The sequence below is a fragment of the Eptesicus fuscus genome, chromosome 20 (genome assembly GCF_027574615.1).
Source record: "Eptesicus fuscus isolate TK198812 chromosome 20, DD_ASM_mEF_20220401, whole genome shotgun sequence".
Taxonomy (NCBI): domain Eukaryota; kingdom Metazoa; phylum Chordata; class Mammalia; order Chiroptera; family Vespertilionidae; genus Eptesicus; species Eptesicus fuscus.
In genome coordinates this window covers 12,561,704-12,578,495 of record NC_072492.1, presented here as the reverse complement: position 1 = coordinate 12,578,495, position 16,792 = coordinate 12,561,704, and the positions used below count along the sequence as shown (strand labels likewise).

At 43.8% G+C, this 16,792-nt stretch overlaps 1 protein-coding gene and 1 long non-coding RNA gene across 2 annotated transcripts; one reads left to right on the top strand and one right to left on the bottom strand.

Moving 5' to 3' along the window:
- Positions 1-738: 738 nt before the first annotated feature.
- ZFP3 (ZFP3 zinc finger protein) lies at positions 739-2,386 on the bottom strand. Its single transcript, XM_008156728.3, has one exon. The coding sequence runs from the start codon at positions 2,384-2,386 to the stop codon at positions 878-880; it is 1,509 nt and encodes a 502-aa protein (XP_008154950.2). The 3' UTR covers positions 739-877.
- Positions 2,387-11,996: 9,610 nt separating this feature from the next.
- Positions 11,997-15,763, top strand: LOC129147449 (uncharacterized). Its single transcript, XR_008554806.1, has 2 exons — positions 11,997-12,324; positions 15,447-15,763. It is a non-coding gene; the product is annotated as an uncharacterized LOC129147449 (long non-coding RNA).
- Positions 15,764-16,792: the final 1,029 nt, after the last annotated feature.

Genomic DNA, 16,792 nt, shown 5'->3' with positions numbered 1-16,792 from the left:
GAACTGGTTCATCACTGTGCCAGGTGCCTGGTGATAGTAAAGTTGCACCGTGCTCTCTACTACTTCCTGACATGGTATCTGTCAACAGCAGCAGGAGCTGGGGCCAAAAGTGAATGCAGCTAAGTTCTTGGGAGCAGTCAGTCAGAGTAGCCCAGTGTGAAATAGCTGCTAAACAGCTGCTCTGCCCATGCTGAAGAGTCTGGCCTCACATGTTTTTTATCCCCTGGCCTTGCTCACCAGCCCCTCTAGATTCTAAGGGCCTTTACTTATGATCCTATAATTTGCCTGTCAGTTTCCTCCATCCTTGAAACCTTTTTGAGCAGGAGTTATTAAATGACCCAGATTTCCATTTCATTCGTGCTGCCATCTTCAATGAGAACTTGATAGCATGTTTGAAAGATTCTGAAGCTAATAAAAGCTTACTAAATTATTCCAGTGCTAACTGTTGGACAAGAGAACAAAGTGTGTCTTTTAGGCTGCAACTTTCCAGCATTTTAGGGGATAACATTCAATGAGTTGACTCCCATTCTTAGGAAATGGAGGAATCACATTCCTCCAGTTTTCCTGAAGAGTACAAATTGAGGCTAGATGGCTGGTATACAGACCCCTAATGGTATGTGACCCACAAGGGGAGGAAGAAGAGAAGGAAAGAGGGGCAGAGAATTAAGGCCTGAAACAGCTTTTATAATTTAACTCAGTACACTGAAACTTCTAAATGAATAACTCATAAAAGTGCCTCATACTATTTGACCAAATGTTTAAATTAAAACCAGAACAGAGGAGGTTCTGTCCATTCAGTTGATCTGAAAAATTGGGGTGTAGGTTATGAATAAGTCTAACTTCAGCCTTTCCACAGAAAGCCTTCCTATTTTGCAAATCAATCCATACAGTGAACACTTTGATGTCGGAGGAGGTGAGAGCTCCGACTAAAGGTCTTCTGACATTCTTGGCACTCGTAAGGCTTCTCTCCAGTGTGAATTCTCTGATGTATGATAAGTTGAGAATGCTGGCTGAATGTTTTCCCACACTCATTACATTTATAAGGTTTCTCTCCAATGTGAATTTTCTGGTGGAGAAGCAGCTCAGATTTATCCAAGAAGGTTCTTGCACATTCATTACACTGATGAGGTTTCTCTCCAGTATGAATTCTCTGGTGGACGATAAGATGGGAGGTCCGCCTAAAAGCTTTTCCACACTCAAAGCATTCATAGGGCTTCTCTCCAGTGTGAATTCTCTCATGTCTAAGAAGTTCTGAGTTCCCCCTAAAGGCCTTCCCACATTCTTTACATACATAAGGCTTCTCGCCGGTATGAATTCTAACATGTCTAATAATCTCTGAGTTCTGGCCAAAAGTTTTTCCACATTCATTACATTCATATGGTTTGTCCCCTGTATGAATTCTTTGATGCCTGATAAGCTCAGAACTCTGACCAAAGCCTTTTCCACATTCGTTACAAAGATATGGTTTTTCTCCAGTATGAATTTTCTGGTGTCTAATAAGGCCTGAGCTATGCTTGAAGGCTTTGCCACACTCGCTGCATTCATGATATCTTTCTTCAGTATGAATTCTCTGATGCTGAATAAGCTGTGAGCTAACCCTAAAGGTTTTCCCACATTCATTACATTCATATGGTTTCTCTCCAGTGTGGATTCTTTGATGTAGAATAAGGGCTGAATTCTGACTGAAGGCTTTACCACATTCTTCACATTTATAAGGTCTCTCTCCAGTATGAATTCTATGATGGTGGATAAGATGTGAACTCTGAATGAAGGCCTTTCCACATTCATTACAAGCAAAGGGCTTCTCTCCAGCATGAATTCTCAGGTGCCTGCGAAGGCTTGAGTTAGTTCCAAATGTTTTTCCACATTCTTTGCATTCAAAGGGTTTCTCTCCACTATGAACTCTCATATGCTGGATAAGATGTGAATTCTGATTAAAGGATTTCCCACATTCTTTGCATGTATGAGGCTTTTCTCCCACAGAACTTCTCTGTGTTTTGTTAGGTTCTAACTTCTCTATGAAGTTTTGGCCAGAGGTAGCAAATGTACTAACTGTCTGTGCTGTAATATCTCCCTGATGTGTAATCAGGTCTGGGCTGGGACTGCAGACTCTCTCACTTTCATTCTCCTGGTCTTTCTCACTTGAGGGTGATTTCTTAAAGATAATCAGCCCTGATTCGAAGTCTCTCTCCTCAGGAGACATCTGCTCCATAATCTCTTCTGTGGACTCTCTTGAATGCCCCTCCAACAAGCTGTCTTCACATGCCACTCCAAACTCGTGACCCTCGTAAACTACCTTTGGAAGTTTTTCTAATATTGCCCCATGTGGCTCAGATTCTTCAGAAATTTCTTCCTTGGGAATTACCTCCTTGTTCTCAGTCCCCATCTTACAATCTGAAATGAGAGAGAGTAAGTATGTGAAGTGGCCATATCATATCTAAATGAAACTAATGCTAGAAGAGTATGGAGCTTTGACATGGCTCTGACAACACTCAAAAACAGTCTTGGTACCTGGTGAAATTGTAGAACGTAATTGAAGAGAAGGAAGATGTTTATAATTATGGTGGACATGCTAAACATACAGCATATGCTGACTGAAAAGAGTGAGAGAAATTATCAGTGGAAGAGAGTTAAGGAGAAAAACTGGAAATGGATGGTAAGGAGGTGCTGATAAAAATTGCATAACATTAACAGTGAGTTGGGGAAGAACCTGAGGTTTGGCAAGAAAAACGTTTAGGGAAAATGGTGGCTATATTAATGCATGGTATAGGAAAGGTTGGGAGAAGGGGCAAAAATGACTAATACAAACAACTTTTGGATTTATAGAAAAAGTAACCAGAAAATGAGTAGCAAGAGAAACTTCCTGAGCCCAGTCCTGTGGTACTCACCAGCTTTACAGAACAGGGGATTGTATATGTACCCATTCAAACAGTTAACATGACTTAGCTATAACTAGCACAAGGGTAGTTACTTCTACCTTTGACTCCCTTACATTTGCATGAAGTAAGGTTCTAGCTTAATTCTCTCCAGACAGTTAGTAAATTGTATAAATAACTATTTTTCTTTCCGCTGCGGATTTGAAATGTCACCTATATCCTAGCCCAGTGGTAGGCAAACTCATTAGTCAACAGAGCCAAATATCAACAGTACAACGATTGAAATTTCTTTTGAGAGCCAAATTTTTTAAAATTAAACTTCTTCTAATGCCACTTCTTCAAAATAGACTCGCCCAGGCCATGGTATTTTGTGGAAGAGCCACACTCAAGGGGCCAAAGAGCCTCATGTGGCTCGCAAGCCGCGGTTTGCCGACCACTGTCCTAGTCTAAAAGGCCATATATATTTGGGTTAATTTCTGGGTCAATTTTCAGACTCCATTCAGTTCTATTAATCTGTCTATTCGCTCTCTAATACTGAATTGTTCAAACTACTATAGCTTGTTTAAAATGTTAGAGCAAGTTCTCTCTCATTAGTCTTCTTTTTCACATATTTCCTTTTTTAATATTTTTCTAAATAAATTTTAGTATAATTTTGCAAAATTTCCTAACTTATCTTAATGTTTGTATCTATCATGTCTCTGTATGAATTTTCTTTTAGTATGTTTTTCATATATTTTCCAACTGGTTATTATTTATATAGATAGTAATGCTGTTGATTTTTGCATACTAATTTTGTAACTGGTCCCTTTATAGACTTTTCTTAGTATGTTTATAGACCCAAAGCCTATACTTTTTTAAAAAATTCTTTATTGATTAAGTTATTACATATGTGTCCTTATCCCCCCAACCAAAGCCTATACTTTTTAAAAACTTCTAAAAAGGCTGTGGCAAAGATTTTTAGTTGTCTATCCCAATTTCCATTCTTCCCTCCCTCATCAGCAACAGAATAATGAATTGATTTAGTATAGCAAAAAGCCTAGCTAAAGAAATAAATTCTTGGCTCTCTCCCCCACCCCCTACCCCCCAGAGCACGCCCATTCAAATCTTCTTTTTAAGTGTACTTTCCTACACTCCAAGGGCCTTTTGCCTTTTCTTTAAAAATATATTTTATTAATTTTTTTACAGAGAGGAAGGGAGAGGGATAGAGAGTTAGAAACATCAATGAGAGAGAAACATTGATCAGCTGCCTCCTGCACACTCCCCACTGGGGATGTGCCTGCAACCAAGGTACATGCCCTTGACCGGAATCAAACCTGGGACCCTTCAGTCCGCAGGCTGACGCTCTATCCACTGAGCCAAACTGGTTAGAGCAGGGCCTTTTGCCTTTGTAACTTGTTTCCTTAGCCCATTTCTTCTACAGCTCACTTTTACTACCTCTGTAACTTTCTATATAAACTTTCTCTTTTAATATGAAGGAAAAAGAAGAAATTCTCAGACTTCTTTGCAGCTAGGTATTACCATGTGACCAACTTCTGGCCAACAAGAGAGGAAGATGCAAATGAAAGAACATAGAACTTATGGGAGGTCTCCTTCAGGGTGAGAGGATGCATTTCTTCACCCTCTTCTTCCCTCTTATGCCTGGGGCATGAGCTGATAGTTGGAGTGCTGTCTTGAACCATGAGTACTCTGGCATTCCCTATGACAGGACTAGAGCTGGAAGGAACCTGGGTCCCTGATGATTCCATGGAGCTGACATAGCAGCCCTGGAATGTCTGCCTCTGTACTTCTTTTATTTAAGAAAGAAATACTTTGCCTTGCTTGAGCTATTATGTTTTGTTTTTTTATTTATAAAGCCACTACTCCTAACTGGCACAATGGCCCTAGGAATTTAGCTGTCCCAGTCACAGAAGTAAAGTCCAAATGATGGGAGAATAAGCCTGGTCTCTGTTCAGGTAGTAAGCAACCTGGAGCTAATATTGAAGAGGCCCTTTGCCTAGGCCAGTGCATTTTTGTACCATAGCAAATCTGAGGAACACAATCATCCCATCAGTAAAAGTGTTAACTGTGAAAGGTGATTCTCAAGGGGAATGGGCACCTATGGGACTTTAGTTAAGCCAAGAATAGTCCATAGTCGGACTAGCATTAGGTAGATGTACACTAGTGGCCATTCAGTGGCTGAACTAGAAAGTACTATTCCTAGACATAGAGAAATCGGTTAGAAGGTTGATGAAGTAATCAAGATAAAGGGTGATTAAATCTAACTATGTCAACCGTAGTAATGAAAGGACATACTGGAGAAATATTTAAAAGGACAAATTCTGTAAAATTTAGTGTGTGATTGGATATAGATATAAGGAATAGGGAAGAGTTAAAGATGGTGCCAGATCTCCATTTGTTTGAGGAATGGTAATTAGATGAATAGTGGTACCACTGAGGTTGAGAATACTGGAGGAGCATTTAGTTTAGAAAGGAAGAGTAAATCTATTTGGACTAGATGAATCTCAATATACGCATATAAAGGTATCAAGGAATCTATATTTTATATCAAGGAATATATTGTATTAGTCTAAAGTATAGAGCAGTCAGGACTAGAGTGTACTCAGACATGAGAGTACTCAGCATAGATGGTATGAGTATAGTATAACTGTCAGATATACTAGGACAGACACATAAAAAGCCAAAGCTAACACTTAAGGGTACTCCAGTTATCTTCCTCTACCTTTCTCCACCCTGCTCTCTGCCCCAGAAGGCTAACCTATCAGCACAAATCAACAGGTCCTCTGGCCTCTAGTTGTGTTCCATCAATGGGGAGGCTCAGCAGGAGGCTGGAAGTAGGGAAGAGAATAAGATCAGGGTATTTACTCTCCTGATTCTTGAGATCACTTTGAGCTGACAGTTTCCCTCAAATGAAGGTCATTACTACTCTCAAGAAGTCTATCCTACCCAAATGTCTCAACAACTAACTGGGTTCTCCAGTAACCTCTCCAACCTCTTGTCTCTTATGACCTGGGGCTGGTGATCACTCCACAGTTGCCTCAACACCATGCCCCCGCCCCCACACGTAACATTTATAAAACCTCTTTGCAAATAAACCATCCCCAAATTATTTTAATTTGAGTGAAGTATCTGTTTCCTGTTAGGGCCCTAAAAAAGGAATGGGTGAAAGAAGGGGAAAAAAATGATTAGTGAAGTAGAAGAAGAATCAGAATGTAGTGCCATAGAAGTCATCAAGGCAATGGCAGAGGGACTTTTAAAATGTCACATGCAGTTAAGTGATCCAGTAGAATAAGAACTGGAAAACGTCTACTGGGACAATTAGGTAGTCACAGATGATCTGTGAGAACAGATTCAGTAGAATGACAAAAGCAGAAGCCAGTGACAGTGGAGTGATTAGTAAATTTGCTGCTTCTTTCAAAAAATTTGGAAGAGCCCTAGCCGGTTTTGCTTAGTGAGTAGAGCGTCAGCCTTCGGACTGAGGGGTCCCAGGTTCGATTCTGGCCAAGGGCACATGCCTGGGTGGTGGGCTCAATCCCCAGTGGGGGCATGCAGGAGGCAGCCAATCAATGATTCTCTCTCATCATTGATGTTTCTATCTCTCTCTCCCTCTCCCTTCCTCTCTGAAATCAATAAAAAATATTTTAAAAAAATTTTTGGAAGGAGAGGACCAAGATGAGCAGTAGCATTAGAGATCAAAGAAAAGCCAAAGAAGAATGTTCTATGATGGGCAAGATTTGAATATATTTATATTAGGAGAGATGGTGCCAGTAGAGAGGGATTAAGAGGGAACATGTGCGATTACTGAAGAAATGAAGACCCTGAGAGGCAGGAGAGACTGGGGCCAAGTAGTGAGGGAAAGGGAAAGTGATGATTTTTGGGTGACCTTTGTACTGCCCTTTTTCTCTGCCCCCCCCCCCCCCCCCAAGTCATCCTCAGGATGGTAGTTACTACCACCATCCTACCCTGGGGCCTCTTTAGTCACTCATCAGTGCAGCCTGGTAATACCGCCCCTCTCCCCCCACCCCTCAATACCTCCAACACCTGCTAGGAACTTATCTCCTATTGGAATCCTGAAGCCTTGGAAATTCTTTGTGCTACTCCTCAAAATAAACTGGAATCTTCAACTTTTCCTGCCTCAGCATTTCTCTTATTTTCCCATGGAGTAGGTGGAAACCCCAAAGCTGGATTTCTCCTATTTGTTGAAAATTATAGATAATACGTACTCCATATAATTGTAAGGATCCATTGTAGAGAATTTAGCTATCCACGGTACCATTTGAGTTGGAACGTACTGTCTTAAATAAATTTCTCTCTAATACTCAGCCAAGAACAAGTCCCTATCTACTTCAGGCCCCCTCTCTGGCCTTTCCTTTTCACCCTCATCTCTCCTACAGTTACTTCTTTTCCATCATCTAGCTCTTTACAAAGTCATCATTCATGGCCACACCATATGGAAAATCACTTGTCCACCATAAAACAAGATAAAGATATGAAAGTTAGGTAAGCACCTATCTCCAGCTTCAAGATCTGGTTCAAAATTCAAATCCAGAAAGTCTTCCCCAACTAAATTCGACCCCATCTGACCATTCTGTTGCCTCACATTCTACCAGTGACACAATATGAATGTCATTTACTAAATTTGACCCCATCTGACCATTCTGTTGCTTCGCATTCTACCAGTGACACAATATGAATGTCATCTGTTAAATACTGCTTTATAGGTATCTCCTCATATAAAAATCAAAGCCAATCTCCATTTGGTTGATTTTCCCAGAGGAACAGCCACACATTAAACCTCATCCTCACATGAAAACACTCTACTACTCATAGTCTAAATTTACATTTCCAAACCTAATTTCCTATCTTTCTGTTTCTCACTTCACTTTTCTGAATTGAAATTAGCTGTTTCTGGAGAGAGATAAGATGGAGGTGCCACCTGAGGATGACCATTCTTGGTCCTCAGTCTAGGGGGGGACAAGCAGACCTCAACTGGATCTCCACGGTTCAGAATAAAGTCTTCAGTGCTGCAGACCTGGTTGTGTGTGTGTGTGTGTGTGTGTGTGTGTGTGTGTGTGTGTGTGTTTTCAATACATCCTAGAGCAGGCTCAGAAAACCTCATTCACAAAATACTAATGCATAAACCAGATACCCACCTATTCATTAACAATGAGAAATATGCTCTGAAAGGACCACAATGCCCAGATGAAAATCTACAATGGGAAACCACATAAAACACTGAAAATTTCTTAGGCTCTGAAAATTGTTTAGTAGGCTTGCGATCATAGCAAGATGTTTTTTAATTTTGTTTTGTTCTGTTTTGATGAATCTTAAATAATGATTCTGGCTTGGAACTAGGCCAGATGCATAAGAATCAACTGGGAAATCTTTTAAAATACTTATTTCCCACCTCAGAACTCTCAGAATCAGAATCTCCAGGGGTGGGCCAAGGGATCTGTATTTTTTAAAAAATATATATTTTATTGATTTTTTACACAGAGGAAGAGAGATGGATAGAGAGTTAGAAACATCGATGAGAGAGAAACATCCATCAGCTGCCTCCTGCACACCCCCTACTGGGGATGTGTCCGCAACCAAGGTACATGCCCTTGACTGGAATCGAACCTGGGACCCTTGAGTCCGCAGGCCGACGCTCTATCCACTGAGCCAAACCGGTTTCGGCGGGATCTGTAGTTTTAACAGGTGCCACAGGTGATTCTGATGACCTACCAGGTTTGGAAACCACTGTGTTAAGCAGTCTTAATGACTGAAGTTATCCCACTCTCCATCTGGTGCAGCTATCCCTACCCAAGGTCTGATCTACCAAGTAGCTAACCATGTGCACAGCAGCAGTATTATAGACACATTGTCAGTTCTTGCTCTTTTTTCCTATCCCCCATCTTGACTGCCCCTACCCTTCCCTAAACTTCTGAGGGCAGACAGGGAAGATATAATACAAGTGATTAGATTCCTTTTTCTGAATTAGAATCACATTCCTGTTATGCTTATCAGACTGACCCTAGATACTGTGACTGGACCTGAGTTTGCCCAAATTGCTTAAGTCAGAGTTTACAACACCTCTTGTGATAGCAAATAACACTCAATCCTTTAAACTTACCTGCCAAAAATCATACTGTAATTTGCAGTAAAAAAATAAATAAATAAATAAATAATCTATCAGCTGACAGTTTGATTTGATGTTTTAAATATTTTGTTGCAAGCAAAGATTAGGACTTAAATTACAAAAGGTCCAGGATCATTTACTTACCCAACAAACCCTCCCTTTGTGTATTACTCCAGAGGTTTTTCTACCCAGAGTAATACACCATAGCAAAATTCAGGAGGCCATGGGTGAGAGGTGTGTCTTTCTTTTGTAGAGGAAAAGAGAAAGCTATAGACCACAGGCCCAATCTCAAGTACATCGGTTGTAAGCAATGATAAATATTGAAGTCAAGGATCTAGAAACTGATTCCCATTCAACAATCCATGTGCCCACAGATGTTACAGAAAGGGTTTGTGTACATCCTCCATGTGTTTCAGTTCAAAGACTTACTGCACAACAGCATTTTGAGCAGAGAATGGGGTAAGCAAATCCTCAGAGGCCAGGAAGTACAGAAGGAATAAAGGAACAGAAAGAACATTCTAATATCAATGTATTATGTGTAGATAAGAAGTGAGGATTTTGATGTGGAGAGTAATGATGAGTGCTTACCATGTACTGTGTGCTAAGCAACTTATAGACAATAGCCTGTTAACCCCTCACAACTTCCTTATGAGACAAGTATGATAGAGAGCATCAGTGTGAGGAGAAGTCAATAGGCATGGCTTCCTATCTTTCTCCAGTGACACTTTTGACAGCCCCAGGACAGCTGAGAGTCTAGAGATATGCATGATGGAAGAAAGAGAGTGAGGAACTTGAGCATGTTAATCAGGACACACTTGCGATGACTGAGACAGGGAGGCAAATGAAGTGGAGGGAGGGAGGAATAGGATGCTGATAGATGGAGGTCACAGAGAAGGTGAAGAATGTGGTGAGCACAAGGAACCAAGGACAGGCATCCAGGGAAATGGCATGAGGTTTAATTTTGAAATGTCAAAATTTATAATACACCAAAAGTAATAGCCTTTGCAACTATTCAAATTTATGACAAAAAAAAAGATGAAACATTTTGGATGTCAACTTACATATGTGTAAGAGGATACAAAGCTTTTCAAATTATTTTATGGGGTATTTGAGAAAAAGTTTGCAGTGGCCTTGCTCTCAGAACTCCAGGAGTGAATCCCAACTGAGTTAACCCAGTCAAATTAATACCATCCCACTTGCAAGTGACTGCTCCAAACAGCAGGAACTGGTTCCGAAGTGAGCGTATGCCTTCATCTGGCTCAGTGACAATCTGAGGAAGTTTGCTGGGAGCTTCTGGGAATAGTTTCCTGCCATCCTGAGAGAAGTCTCGGGAAGAGACTTCTATATATGCTTGCCTGGAACTGCTACTGCCATTTCACTCCCAAGTTGTGGGTGACGGCAGGTAAAGCTAAGAAAATTGAGGGGAAATGGAACCGGGGCCAAGAGATTAAGTCAGTCCTGAAACCACTTTGCCTGTTGTCTTCCAATAAGGAGAGTTAATAGCATGCATTAAGCCAACTTGAGCTGTAGTCTTACTTACATTACATTACAGACAAAAGCATTTACTTTTGATACAAATCCTTTCCCTTAACTTCTGAAAGGCCAGATACTCAATATCTAGTATAAGAATCACCTCCTCCCCAAAGTTTCCACTAACACCTGCAGGAAGGAGGTTCTCTCTTGGTCCTCTGCACCAGCTTTTCACTCACCTCTTTCTTTGTACTATAGTTATCATGTCGCTTCCTGTTCACTGCTTCCCAAAACCTACAGAATAAAAACTTAACGTGGCTCATAATGCCCTCCTGGTCAGGCCCCTGTCGCCCTTTCCATCACCTGTTCCACGCTCTCCAATGACTGTTGAAAGCTCAGGATCCTGCAGTGCAAACACTCCCTATTCTTGAAAGCGTCTTTGCCTTTGCAAACAGGTTATTCCCGCTGCCTGGCCACCTTGTGCACTTAACATCTATGGGACTCAGCCAGGCACAGACAGTCCCTTCTGTTCTCTTCCCTGCCCCTAAGACGCCTTCATCTTGTAGTATTCGTCTACTTTCATGTCTGCTTCCCTCTTTATAACGTGAGCAAGGATGAAGTTCTAGTCATCTTGGTATTCCCAGTGCCTCCTAGCACATTTCAGGTACCTGGCAAATTTTGTTACATGAACCTGTGTAAATGCCTTATCTACATAACGAATCTGTGATACCCTTGAGGACTAACCAGATATTTCATTCATTGTGTATCTAAACAGCCTAGAACGATACCTGACACATAGCTGATGACAATAACCATTTGTAGAAATGAGTTCCTTTTCCCAATCGGGATGGTATTTAATTTAAAGCACTATTATCATCCTTTCCGCTGTCCTCCCCCTGGTTCCTACAATCAAGAAGGCTCTATTACTTGTCTCCTTTCCAAAACTAACCCTCATAAGCCAATAGCCTATCTGCCGGCACAAGGCACAATATGCCTGGGGGGGTGGGGGTGGGGAGGACTGAGTTTTTGACAGCGCCTCACCTTTCCTCCCCGCGGTGTACTTGGGGATGGTATGTCAGAAAGCCACAGCTCCCATCGGCCCCCACCTCGGAACCGAGGAAGGGCGTACCCCTGCTTCTTCCGCCCTCGCGGTTGACAGGCACGGAACCGCACGCTCTGTGTGCGGGTGGGACACGGAGGCCCGGGCTGACCATCAAGTCCAAGGTCACAAAGCGAACCCGAGTCAGGAACGGGCCTAACGCTGGGTTTCCCCTCGGCTCGCGGGCCGGGAAGTCGGGAGCCTAGCGCCCTCCTCCCTCCCGCCGGGACGGAATGAGGTCTCACCGCGGGCCGCTCCCGCCCCACGCTCGCTCCGCTCGGGCTCCCGGGGCTGCTCCGCCCGCTCGCACACAACCCGCAGCTGTTGTCTTGGTCTCACTGGCGACGGGCATCGGCTACTTCCGGTACCGGGAGGCACTCCAGCCAATCAGCGCGCGCCGCACTCCGCGGGAGGAGCAGGTGGTTCGCACGCCGGCGCCTCCTCCCCGCTCCGGCGTAGCCTTCTGCGGACTCGCACCGTCACCGGAGCGCCTTCTCGCCCCTGCCGGCCAAAGCTGCCCCCTGGAGCGGCCCTGTGAACCGGCCATTGCCCACGTCAGCCCCTGGGTCACTAAGGAGCTGGGTCCTCCGGGTGTCCTAGAACGGCTCCAGGGATGAACTTCCGCCCTGCGGCCGGCCGCTCTGCGCGCTGGTGTCGCTCCCAGAGTTTTGACGGCTGGGGAAATTGGGAGTCGGCTTCGCTTCTTCGCCGGGCAGAAACTGGGGGGCCTCCTTAAAACCCCCAACCTGCATCCCTTATACGTGAGTCTAGGAAACACAGGCCCGCTAGATCCCAGGAAGAAGCTGGGAACGCAGGAAGACCTGCCCTGCGGTCCTGGAAGGCTTATTGGAGAGGGGGCGAGAGGTTTGGACTGAAATTTGAAGGTTCACACAATGGGAACAGCCTTTTACGCTAGCCTTTTCTACGTCGTGAACAAGCCTAGCCAGCCCATCTCGCTTCAGAACGTTTGTACTTGTTACTTCCTCTGCTCTTCTTTGCACATGATTCTTCTTTTTTCTTTTTAATGTGCTTTTATTGATTTCAGAGAGGAAGGGTGAGGGAAGAGATAAAGGAGAATCATTGATTGGCTGCCTCCTGCCCGCGTTCCCCCCCCACACACACACACACACCCCCACTGGGGATCAAGCTGGCAACCCAGGCTTGAGCCCGGACAGGAATGGAACCGTGAGCCGAAGCCGGTTTGGCTCAGTGGATAGAGCGTCGGCCTGTGGACTCAAGGGTCCCAGGTTCGATTCCGGTGAAGGGCATGTACCTTGGTTGCGGGCACATCCCCAGTAGGGAGTGTGCAAGAGGCAGCTGATCGATGTTTCTCTCTCATAGATGTTTCTGGCTCTCTGTCCCTCTCTCTTCCTCTCTGTAAAAAATCAATAAAATATATATATTAAAAAAAAAAGAAAAGAAAAGGAACCGTGTCCTCCTGGTTCACAGGTAGATGCTCAGCCACTGAGCCATCCCTGAGCCATCCCTGCCACTGAGCCATCCCTGAGCCATCCCAGGCAGATTCTTGTTATTCAGGTGTCCGTTCAAAAGTAACTGGTTGGAGTAGCCTTCCATCCTCAAACTACACTGTCCCTCCCAAATATTAATTACAAGCAAGGGCTATGATTGGCCCTGTTTGGGTCTGGTGCTCACCCCTGGACCAATCACTATATTCAGGGGAAAGGGATAGTAGGATTAGCCAAATCTGGGTCACAATCTACCCCAATTGTGAGGTCTGGCTTTTGTGTTCGCCTCACTATAATAGGGAAGGGAGTGACTATTCTCAGAAAGGGAGATTGTGTATATACAGGGTGTCTTCCCCCTGCCCTCCAAATGTTAATGGCTGGTAGCTCAATTGATGTTTCTTTTCAGATTTAACCATTGGAATTAATAATTATTCCATTTTTTGGGACACCTTGTATATCCAGTACATGCCTAGCAGAAAAGAAAACTTTCTCTTGAGTTCATCATTGGGATTAAGGTCTAGACTCTAAGGTCCAGCGTTTTAGCCACTCTCACACCAATATCCTCAACTTTTTTGACCTACTGTCTGCAACTGTCCAGGAAGTTTATTAACCCTGGATCAGTTGAAATATCCATTTTCCTTGCTCAGGCTAATAACTAGTGGGGGAAATTACACATTTGGGGAAGAGCCCCAGGATAAATGTATGGTTTCCACTTTGCAAAGGTTTGTCACTGCTCCCCAGAAATCATTTTCTGTTTCCCTAGTCAGCTTGCCTACCATTTTCCACAATTGCCATTTCAACCTTCATTCTGTTCAAGCCATGATCCAAGAGGAGTCAGTTACCATCACAATTCATCGCCAGCCACGTTCATCCCAAGATGCCCAGACTACAAAAGTATCCTGCCTCAGAACCACACTTGGTTCTACTGACTTTACCTAATGTACCTGCATCAATGGGCATCTGCATCAAGAGCCTAGATCAGTGATTCTCAAACTTGGCTGCACATTGGAATCCCCTGGGGACCTTTAAAATATTAATGTCTAGTGCCACCCATATAGATTCTGTTGCAATTAATCTCAGATATAATCTGGGCAAGGTTGTTTTTTTCTTTTTGTTTTGTTTTTGTGTTTTTTTTTGGAGAGAGGTTTGTGTTTGCTTTTTTAGCTTCCCAAGTGATTCTAACATGCAGCTAACAAGGTTGAAAACCAATAGCCTAGCTCAGTGGTTCTCAAAGTGTAGTCTCTGAATCAGAAATTGAGGGGTCAGGGCTCAACAATCTTGTGTTTAACAAGCTCTTCAGGGATTCTGATGCACACTAAAGTTTGGCCCAGACATTGACATTGCTTCCTTTGATCAGCCCTTGTATGTTAATTAGACAGGAAAAGGGTAAGTTCTATCCTCCTGGCTATTCCCCCTGACTACCTGATTTATTACACTAACCAGTGTAGGGGCCATCTGGAGCAATGGGAATCTACTGAGGAAGGGAGACCAATGCCATTCCAATTTCCAGTGTGAATGAGGATGTGTAAGACTGGATAGGGGCTGATGTTTCATGGTCTCCTAACAAGCTCAGGACTGTCATTGAGTAGATTTTTATGAGCAGTGTTGCTCCTCTTGGGAAAAAAAAATGGCAGGTAGAAACCTTGTCTGCCGTCTTCAATTCACACAGGGACAGGCACATGAAAAATAAAAGACATACTGCTCATGTTCACCCTTGTCCCTTCTCTTCTGTCTGTGGAACACATGGGAAGGGGCGGGGGGAGGGCTATCAGCACTAGCTACACTCATTTCTAAAACTTTAAATCACATCATCTATGTAATTAGTTTACAACTCTGTTTTGGGCCTGGTGCTGATTGCAGTTATATTTTCAGCTGTCTGTTGTCATCTCAGCATGTAAGTGTAAGCCATTGTTAGGATTCTGGAAGAAGTGACCATAAGCACCACCTCCACCCCCGAAAACATTCAGGTCTTTCATTAACCACATTCCAAGTTATTACTGTTAGTGTGGGTAGCTAGATATTAATAAAGGAAGGGAGCCAAGGGAATCAGACATTAATGAGCATAATCAACTGGGGAACATGAGCCTGCTTGCTTCACCAGGAAGTTACAGCTTCACACATTCCCCAGGGAATTGCCCATATGGTCCCCCAAGTTCACTAGGGGAAGGGATGGAACAAAAAGAAGGAGGTAGGCACATGCACAATAGTAGCCAAGATGGTGACCGTAGAGGCCTGTCAGTCCAGCCTGGGAAAAGAGCGGATTGGTTAGAAGGCAGACCCAGTGCAAGCCCTGCAAAAGTTTGGGAAATTGATTTGTTATTTTGAAAGCGGGCCTGGCCCTTCCCAAGCCCAACATGATATAATCCCAGTAACAGGCACTTGCCCCATGTAATCGCGTATTCGTTCTCCAAACCCAGGCTTCAGGCAGGAGCCTGGATACAGCAGCACAGCAACCGATGGCAGATGGGAACAGCGCTAAGCTACCTGGACAGGGACTGAGACCACTTAGCAGCCACCTGGGTCCCACCGCAGACCGTGCAGGCTCCAAAGAACTTAGCTTCAATGTGGCACAGAAACTCCGGACACTGGCCTTTGTTTTGGCCTTGATGAAGACAAGACTGGACTCTTTCCATGGCGGGAGGGACAGAGATTGGACGTTGGGAACCCAGAAGGGGCACTCTTTTGATTTTGCTTCTGGTGCCACAAATAAATCTTAACACAACACAATCTCCCATAGGCGGGTCTCCCACGATGCTTTCCTTGTGACGCCACAAGAACGCCACTTCCACCACCAGCATTACCAAACTCTGAGTCCCAGCATCCAGTGTCATCTCCGACAGCATGTACGCGTAAGCCACGGTTAGGATTCTGGAAGAAATGACCACAAGCACACCCCACCTTGCAGACCTTCAGGTCTTTCAAAACCCCTTCTCCCTCAGGTGTACAGCAAGTCCTTGAATAATATGATTTTGTTCAGCGTCATTGAGATGCCACAGGAACTTAACTCTTGTTTATATCAATTAGCCTATGGTGAAACTAGTTTCATTATACGTCGTTTCACTTAAAGTCAGATTTCTAGTTTTTACTTAATATCCTTTTCCTATCCCAGGATCCCATTTGAATACACATCACAGTTACTAGTTGTGTCTCTTGAGGCTCCTCTAACAGCATTTTTTACGATAACAGCACAATCCACAGCATGACCGCAGGAGGTGCAGAAGCAAATCAGAACAACTGCCACGCTCCTCTGAGCCTCACAAAGGAGGCGGGTGTTTGTTTATCCGCTCAGGAGGATTCGTGTGAACAGTGCACAGTTTCCTTCCCAAGCTCTCACATTGTGGTTCTTGACATTTTGTTTTAATTTGAGGGGACTGGCTTTATTCCAAATGTATTTTCTATCGTATGCTTTCAAAGTACTCAACATCACATAACATGTCCAGTAACACCACACAGACATGAGGCTGTTCCCCTGGTGAAGAGAAGACAGATTCCAGATTTCCGGGGCCCACCTCAGGAGACTGTGGTTTAAAACGTCCGGGATGCCGAAACCGGTTTGGCTCAGTGGATAGAGCGTCGGCCTGCGGACTCAAGGGTCCCAGGTTCGATTCCGGTCAAGGGCATGTATCTTGGTTGCGGGCACATCCCCAGTAGGGGGTGTGCAAGAGGCAGCTCATCGATGTTTCTCTCTCATCGATGTTTCTTACTCTCTATCCCTCTCTCTTCCTCTCTGTAAAAAATCAAAAAAATATTTAAAAAAATATAA